At 35.7% G+C, this 9,284-nt stretch overlaps 1 protein-coding gene across 1 annotated transcript; it reads left to right on the top strand.

Moving 5' to 3' along the window:
* Window positions 1-1,062: 1,062 nt before the first annotated feature.
* Window positions 1,063-2,055, top strand: LOC136064571 (uncharacterized). The gene is made up of 2 exons (XM_065766474.1): window positions 1,063-1,551; window positions 1,762-2,055. The coding sequence occupies exons 1-2, from the start codon at window positions 1,063-1,065 to the stop codon at window positions 2,053-2,055; spliced, it is 783 nt and encodes a 260-aa protein (XP_065622546.1).
* The last annotated feature ends 7,229 nt before the right edge of the window (window positions 2,056-9,284 follow it).

Genomic DNA, 9,284 nt, shown 5'->3' with positions numbered 1-9,284 from the left:
TTTGGCCGGTAAGTCCAACTTTTTTGATGTCTTAACGATTAATTACATGTGTTTCTTGATTAATTGTCCTAGTTTAGTTGATGTGTTTTTTTATCATCCTCTCATTCAAAAAAAAAAAAATTTCTCTGCATTGTATATCATTTTCATTAGACAACACTAGTATTTATAGAGGTAGAGAGTTAATAGGCACTATAGTTTCATATTGTTCAACCAATTTTTGGGTTCATTTTGATGATAGTACGTTCTAAAATAAATTTGCTATAGGCCACCTTTAGTGCATAATTTGGTATATCCTATGTCACTATGAAACCTGCATATTGGAAGGCCTAAGTCAAGTTTTACTTTGTGTTTTTGTTCTTGCAAATAAACTAGGTATACTATTGTTTTTTTTTTTTTTAAGAAAAGAAAAGGGGGCCAGTTAAAAATTTATTGCGTGAGTGGAAGTGTGATGTAATCGGCCTTCAAGAGACTAAGCTTACTAGCTTGGACAGACAAATGGTTGGCAGCTCGTGGAGTTGTCCTTATGTGGATTGGGTGGCTTTAGATGCTGTCCAGACGGCTGGTGGGGTTTTGATGATGTGGGATATGAGGGTCTTAGAGAGGTTGGAGTTTATGATGGGTTCCTTTTCTGTGTCTATTCGATGGAAAGGGGTGGGGGATGGCTTTAGCTGGGCGTGTTCTAGGGTTTATGGCCCAATTGACAATAATGCGAGGGGGCTAATATGGGACGAGTTGGTTGGTATTCAGCAATACTGGAACGTCTCATGGTGTTGCATTAGGGATTTTAATATTATCCATTTCCCGAGTGAAAGATCGGGTAATTCTCGTCTCACTCCGGCCATGGAACTTTTTTTGGAGTTCATTGAGGACCTTAATTTGATAGATTTGCCTCTGGAGGGAGGGAGATATGCCTAGTCTAGCAGCTCAAATCAGCCTTCGATGTCTAGGATAAATAGAGTTTTGGTGTCTCGCGATTGGGAGGAGCATTATCCGAATGTGATCCAGCAGATTTTACCTCGCCCTATTTCAGACCATTTCCCAATTCTAGTGGAGGTAAGGGGAATGGCGAGGGGGAAAACTCCGTTTAGGTTTGAGAATATGTGGTTAAAGACGGACGGGTTCACTGATAGAGTTCATTCTTGGTGGAATCGACATTCTTTCTCTGGTACTCCTAGTTTTGTGTTTGCCAAAAAATTGAAGGCCTTGAAAGAAGATATCATTCAATGGAACTGTTCAGAGTTTGGTCATGTCAGGCAAAAGTCACAATTACTAGAGGCAATGAAATTGCTAGATGCCAAGGAAGGGGAGTTTGACCTCTCTGATGCTGAGTCTTGTGAGAGAGTTGTGATGAGATCTGAAGTAAAGAATCTTCTCTCTTTGGAAGAAATCTCATGGAGACAGAAATCAAGAATGTTATGGATTAAGGAAGGAGACAATAATACTAAATTCTTCCATAAGGTGGCTAATTCCCATAAAAGGCTTAACCATCTTAGTTTTTTGGAGGTGGATAAGGTGATTTATGAGGAGGAGTCCGAGGTGGCTACCCAAGTGGTACAATTTTATAAAAATTTGTATCAGGAGACAGAGGAGTGGAGGCCTTTTGTGGAAGGTTTGGAATTTGATTAGATAGACGGGTCGGAGAGGGGCTGGCTTGAAAGGAGGTTTGAGAGGGAGGAAATTCTTCTAGCTGTCAATGAGTTGGCTAGAAATAAAGCTCTAGGTCCAGATGATTTCTCTATGGCCTTTTTTTACCATTGTTAGAGAGTGGTGGAAAGAGATGTTCTAGCAGTTTTTGAGGAGTTTTATCTCCACCGTAAGTTTGAGAAATCTTTGAACGCTACTTTCATAGCATTAAAGAAGAATGATACTTCCAATATTCGAGATTTCAGGCCTATTAGCTTGGTGGGGAGCTTGTACAAGATCTTGTCTAAGGTTTTGGTAAATCGTTTGAAGCTGGTTTTAGATCAACTAATCTCTGAATTTCAGAATAGTTTTGTGGGAGGTAGACAGATTCTTGACTCAGTTCTTATTGCCAATAAGTGTGTTGATAGTTAAGTGAAGAGTAAGACTCCGGGGGTTATTTGTAAGCTAGATATTGAGAAAGCTTATGATCACATGCATTAGGAGGCTCTTCTAGATCTATTGAAGAGAATGGGCTTTAGGGAGAAGTGGTGTAGATGGATTCGCACTTATATTTCAACTGTCCAGTTCTCTATTTTGGTTAATAGGGCTCCAACTGACATTTTTAGGAGCACAAGGGGTTTAAGACAAGGGGACCCGTTATCTCTTATGCTGTTTTTGGTTATAATGGAGGTTTTAAGCAGGATGTTGAAAAGAGTCGAAGGTGCTGGCTTGATCAGGGGTTTTAAGGCTGATGGTAGACGAGGGGAAGGGGAATGTGTCTCGCATCTCTTGTTTGCGGATGATACTATTCTATTTTATGGTGCGGAAGTGGAGCAAATCCTTCATGTTCGAATGCTTCTCCTTTGTTTTCAAGCTGTGACAGCTTTGAAGGTTAATGTCTTGAAGAGCGAGATGGTTCCAATTGGGGAGGTTAATAATTTGCATGCATTGGCAGAGATTCTAGGTTGTAGGATTGGGACTTTGCCTATGACCTATCTTGGTATGTTGTTGGGGGCTTTCCATAAGTCCCCCTCTATTTGGAATCCTATCTTGGAGAAAATTAAGCAGAAATTGGCTGGGTGGAAGAAGTTGTATTTGTCAAAAGGTGGAAGACTGATGTTGCTTAAGAGTACGCTAGCTAGCCCCCCTACTTATTATTTATCTCTTTTTACCATCCCTTCGCATGTGGCTAATAAGATTGAGAAGATGCAAAGGGACTTCTTATGGGGGGATTCGAAGGCTCATTTGGTGGGGTGGGATAAGGTGTGTGCTCCTAAGGTAAATGGTGGTTTGGGAGTAAGGAAAATAACTACTTTTAATAAAGCCTTACTAGGAAAATGGTTATAGCAATTTGGGGTTGAGGAGACTCGTCTTTGGAGGAGGGTTGTAGCTTTGAAGTTTGGAGAAGAGTGGGGGGGATGGTCTTCCAGGCTGGGTAGGGTTGTCCACGGGTGTGGTTTATGGAGAAGTGTCCGAAAAGGTTGGGAGGTGTTTAGTAAATGCATTCAATTTGAGGTAGGGGTGGGAGATAGAGTGAAGTTTTGGACAGATAGGTGGTGTGGGGAATTTCCATTCCATCTATCCTTCCTAGTAGTGTATGGGATTACTTATAATAAAGAGGCCTCTGTGGCCTTGTCTCTCGAAAGGTTGGGGACTGAGGCTCGAGAAGCTGGAATGTTCGTTTACTTAAGGATCCAAATGATTGGGAGTTGGGTGAGGTGGAGGAATTCCTTCATACCTTGGGCTCTAATTTACCTCAATCTGAACATGGAGATCATATGAGGTGGAAGTTGTCTAAGAAGGGGGATTTTGACATCCGCTCGTTCTACAATAAGCTTCGTAGTCCCTCACCTATTATCTTCCCTTGGAAAGGTATTTGGAAGGTTAAGGCTCCTCCGCGCGTCTCTTTCTTTGTTTGGACTACAACTTGGGAGAAGATTCTTACAGGGAACAATCTGCGGGGTAGAGGCTTTGATTTTGTTGATTGGTGCATTATGTGTCGTTGTAACGGGGAGACAATGAATCATTTGCTACTCCATTGTGAAAAAGCTTATCAGCTGTGGAGCTTGGTTTTTAGATCTTTTGGGATTTCTTGGGCTTTGCCAAGATCGGTTGTAGATATGCTTTTTGGTTGGTGGAATTGGTTGGGAAAGCACTCTTCTAGCATTTGGAATTTAGTTCCATTGTGCCTTATGTAGTGTATTTGGAGGGAGTGAAATTGGCGAACTTTTGAGGACATGGACAAATCCGATGACCAGTTGATCGCTTTTTTTGTGGCTCTCTTTTTGATTGGTCTAGGGCTTGGGGACTCACCTCTAGTGATTCTCTCCCTTTGTTCCTTAATTCTCTCCTTTGTTCTTAGTTCTTTGCTAGTTGTTGTTTGTTTTGTTGTTTTTTTTTTTTCATGTTTGCTTCCTTCTCTGTACTCCTAGTTTTGCCTTATGTTTTTTTCATGAGGTAGCTTCTTGAATATACATCTTTCTTACTTATCAAAAAAAAAAAAAAAAATATATATTTATATATTTTTCCTCTATGGCAAGAGAGGTAAGTTTGATTTTTTATTCTTCTATGTTGTTTATTGTTTGTGCATGTGTGGGNGTGTTTAATGATTGTCTTGGTTGTTTTAATAATTGGTCTTTGCAAGGATCACTCTATGTAGGGTTTAAAAAGAAGGCATGGCAAGTGCTTGAGGAAATTCCTTGTAGAATTTCAAATGGGGGTTTCTCAATTCAATTTTCAATTAGTTATATGATAAATTCATATTTTGCAAGTCCAAGTTATGACTAATAGCAAATTATTAGTTGGCTATGATGATAGATTTTTAGTCATCATCTTGTTAATTGGATTATCAATGGCTTTTTCATTATCTCGTGTATTTCATAAAAATGTTACTAAAATTAAAATGCAGAAAGTATAAGAAAAATAATAATTGGAAAAAATATTTTATGATCTTAAATCCAAATCTAAATCTGAATTCAAATTTGGGTATTCAAATAATGAATTTCAAATCATTTGTTGTATAAAAAGACTCAAACAAGGAATTTTAAAATCAATGGATTTCAAATCAAGACATTTTAAATCCATTGATTTAAAATCCAAATTCAAACCCAAATATTGTCATCCAAACACAACTTTATTTTATTATATATATATATATATATATATATATATATATTTTGGTGGGAATTTCAAAATAAAACTTAAAAAATTTTAAAATCATAAGGTTTGGGTCAACACTAGGGCATAAGTTGTGGTACTATCTACTAAATATATTAGTTAAGACAAACCTCCCACATGCATGTATAAATACATGCATGTGTGTGTGTGCGCTAGATATTAAAAAAAAAAGAAAAGAAAAAAAGAAACATATCATATTTTAAATTTCAATGAGTATACAACAAAATACAACTTAAAGACAAAAGAAAAATTTATAGGTTCCACCGAGACTGTTGAGGGGGGAAAGCAAGTAAAGTGATTATATAAAATTTTATTGTCATTTTGGTCTTGCAAATAAAGGCTTTAAGGGGTATTTTGGTCATTTTTTAAATTTCAAAGGTCTTTTGGTCATTTTTTAGGTTTCAGTGGTATTTTGGTAATTTTCTAGGCTTAAGGGTATTACTACGCTCATTTTTTAGGTTTTGGGGGCATTACAGACATTTTTAGGTTCTAAGGGTCTTTTAGTTATTTTTTAGGTTTTAGAGTTATTTTTGTCATTTTTTAGGTTTCAGGGTCATTTTTGTCATTTTTTTTAGCTTCTAAAGGTATTTCAGTAATTTTAGAAGGTTTCAGAGGGTATTTTGGTCATTTTTTAGGTTTCAAGAGTATTTCGGTCATTTTTTAGATTTCAAGTATATTACGGTCATTTTTTAGGTTTTAGGGCCATTTTGGTCATTTTTTAGGTTCTAAGGGTATTTCGGTCAGTTTCTAGGTTTCCAGCTTATTTTGGTCATTTTTTAAGTTCTATGGGTATTTCGGTCAATTTTTAGGTTTCAGGTGCATTACGATTGCTCTTTAAGTTCTAAGGGTATTTTAGTCACTTTTTAGGTTACGTTACAAGGTCATTTTGGTCATTTTCTAAGTTTTAGGGTTATTTATGTCATTTTTTAAGTTCTAAGGGTATTAGAGGATATTTTGGTCATTTTATAAGTTTTAAGGTTATTTTGGTCATTTTATAGGTTCTAAGGGTATATCAGTCATTTTATAGGTTTTAAAGGTATCCTGGTCATTTTTGAGAGTTTCAGGGGTATTTTTGTTACATGTGATGTTGGTACTACCTAATATGACAATGAAACCATCAAATGTGAAGAAAAAAAAAAACAGAAAAAAAAAGAACCATTGAATGTGATAAAAGTATGGTCACATGTAATGTTAATACTACCCAATATGATGATGGAACTATAGAGACAAAAAAAATAAGGGTATAATTGAATGTGGTAAAAGTATAGTCATATGTGATGTTCATACTGCCTAATGTGATAATGGAACCATCAAATGTGACAAAAATAAGAGAACCATCGAATATGCCTTTTGGTAATTTTTGTTGTTGAGCTAATTTTTTGGATTTTTTTTTTTTTTTTTTTGTTTTAGATTTTAGATCTTTTAAAAAAAATTATAGCTTTTGAAAGGAGGAAAATGATAGAGTTACAAATTTTTTTACAAATTGCTATTGTGATAAGTGGTTATTAGTAAGTAAAAAAATGACATCAATGGTAGGCCCAATATAAACTAATAAGAATTTACTACGTTAGAAGTTCTGTAAAATTATTGTAGAAAAGTTTGTAGTTCAACATTACTCTTAAAATAATCAATAATATTGTTAAGGGGGGAAAATGTAATTTTATTGAACAAAAGTGCTAAAATTGGTACCTATGTATATAACATTATTTTAAAAAATTGGGGGGGGGGGGGTCATTGCCCCCAACGTCCAAGTCTCCCTCCGTACCTAGTTGTAGCATAATATGACGATAGTACTGTAAAATGTGAAAAAAATGGTTCCACAGAATGTGACAAAAATACGGTCAGATCTCATGTTGGTACTGCATGATGTTACAATGGAACCGTCATATGTGAATAAAAAACTAAGGATACCAACGAATGTAACAAAAGTATGATCATATGTGATATTAATATTGCCCAATGTGACAATGAAACTGTCAAATGTGAAGAAAAAAAAATGGTGCCACAGAATATGACAAAAGTACAGTTAAATGTGATATTGATATTACCCAATGTGACGATGAAACTGTCAAATGTGAGGAAAAAAAGTAAGGGTACCACCAAATATAACAAAAGTATGGTTAGAAGTAATGTTAATACTACCCAATATGACAATGGTACTGTCAAATGTGAGAAAAAAATAGGGTAACACTGATTGTGACAAAAGTACAATTAGATGTGATGTTAATGCAACAATGGAACCATTAAATGTGAGAAAAAAAAATAAAGGAACTACCAAATATGACAAAAGTATAGTCACTTGTGATGTTGGTACTGTACAATGTGAGAATGAAACCATTAAATATGAGAAAAAAATAAAGGAACCATCGAATATGATAAAGTCACATGTGATGTTAGTACTATACAATATAAGGATGGAACTGTCAAATGTGAAGAAAAAATTAGGAAATTACTAAATGTGACAAAAGTACTATAAAATGTGATGTTGGAACTACACAATGTGATAATGGAACTATCAAATGTAAGAAAAAATAAGAGAACCATCAAATGTGACAAAAGTACTGTCACATATGATGTTAATATTGCACAATGTATGGATGGAACCTTCAAATGTGAGGAAAAAAAATAAGGGAACCACAAATGTGATCTTAGAACTGCACAATGTGATGATAAAACTATTAAATGTAAGAAAAAATAAGAGAACCACCAAATGTGACAAAAGAGCAGTCACATGTAATATTGGAATTGCATAATATGAGGATGAAACCATCAAATGTGATATTTTGATAACCTGGTATAGCTAGTTGCCTACTAATAGATACCGAACCCAAAAAAAAAAAAAAAAAAAGGAGTAACCTAGAATTACCCAGCATGAATGTCATCCTTGTCTTTATCACCTTAAGTATGTATTCGTTCATCATTGTCTATAGCAATTTGAACTTACTAATTTATTAGAGAAGAGAACAGCTAAATTGAAATTTACAAACCAAATTAAAGAAAATTAAATTAGTTTGGTTGAGTCAAAGTATCAACCACAAAAAATAAATTTAAAATATAGCGCCAAATACGAATATAAGTTATCTTTAACCAATGCAATGGAATTGTTAATGTAAGGACTCAATCTGAATTGAGTGTTGGGTTTTCAGACCAACAAGCCCAAACAATACATTTATAGAGAGTGGGCTGACAGGCTTAGGTGCTGGCCGTTGATCACCATGCCCAAACTTCTTTTAAAGATGGCTAAGTGTTTTCTTACAACTGAGGGAATGCTCCTCGGCCTGTGGCCGAGGAGGCCTTTTTTCTTTTTTCCCTCCTCTCTCTTTTGCTTTACTAGCTCTTCTTTTATAGTTTTAATCTTCCTCTATTTTGCTTCCATCTGTTGATTGTCTATTCGCCTTTTTCTCTGGTCGCCCATCCCATCAGAAGCTTTATCGATACTCAAGTGGCTCACTCTGACCAACGTTATCCTGCCAAGGGGTTACCTCTCCATTAATGCGGCCAGGGGGGTTAGTTGAGTGCATTAAATGCGAGAGTGACAGCTTACCTTGGGGTTAGCCACTCCCCGAAACCACTCTTGTCAGGCCGAGGACAAGGTGTCCTCGGCGTGGATTCAAGAGAATAGGCTTCCCCCTTTCTCCTCAGAAATAGCCTGCGATCCTCGGCATGAGTGTGATAGTTTCAGAGAGAGAAAGAGATATGGATATGCGTGTTTGACGTTTAGAGAGTGAGAAACGTCGCAACTTAACGGCCAAACAAACTAAAACTGATCATGTGTGTTCAACATGATACTAGGACAAGTGTCACTATGAATTGTTGCCACCTAATACTGTTTGCAGCAATTCCTGTACACTTGTGTGTGGCAAATCCTTGTCATTATTTTTAAATCCAAGCTTATTAACATTTTTTAGCTGCTAGAACCTATGATATTATGATTTGACTGGAGATCCAAGGTTCTAGAAGGAATTGAAAAGGTGCTTCATTAGTAAGTCGTTCCTTATCATCGTTCTAATTTTGTGTTTTTATTTTTCTCTCTTTTTAAAGTTGCTATGCTAAGTGTTTAAATGATATCCAAATAAATCATGAGTTACTTATTTGATTTCGAATTTTGTTTACCTTTTTCCTTATGCTTCACTGTTATTTTAGTACTCTATTTGATTTAAAGTGCCCAGTATTAGAGCAACCACATCAGCTCGTGAAAAAGATTCCGTCTATTTTACACAAAAAAAAAACCACTACTTTTTCTATTTTACAACTATCACTTTTACAAAACACCAACATCAGTTTATTTATTTTACAAGACTTTTCAATAAAATATTCATTCTTCATCAATTTTTTATTATTTTCCTAAATGGTCATTTTTTTTAATTTAAACTTATATTTTAAATAAACTATCAACATCAGTGGCTCGGCAATGAGCCGCTTGTGGTGGAGGTCCAATGGCCAAAACCGCCAAAATAGTAGCTCCGGCGAACACTGATTCGGAT

The sequence above is a fragment of the Quercus suber genome, unplaced genomic scaffold (genome assembly GCF_002906115.3).
Source record: "Quercus suber isolate HL8 unplaced genomic scaffold, Cork oak 2.0 scaffold_708, whole genome shotgun sequence".
Lineage (NCBI taxonomy): Eukaryota > Viridiplantae > Streptophyta > Magnoliopsida > Fagales > Fagaceae > Quercus > Quercus suber.
This window is presented reverse-complemented; position numbering and strand designations above follow the sequence as displayed.

Excerpts from the sequence above, each read along its gene's own strand:
- LOC136064571 (XM_065766474.1), top strand. The coding sequence starts at position 1,063 with ATGGCGAGGGGGAAAACTCCGTTTAGGTTTGAGAATATGTGGTTAAAG. Across the intron at positions 1,552-1,761 it reads CCGAGGTGGCTACCCAAGTG|AGAGTGGTGGAAAGAGATGT; the intron begins GTACAATTTTAT and ends TACCATTGTTAG.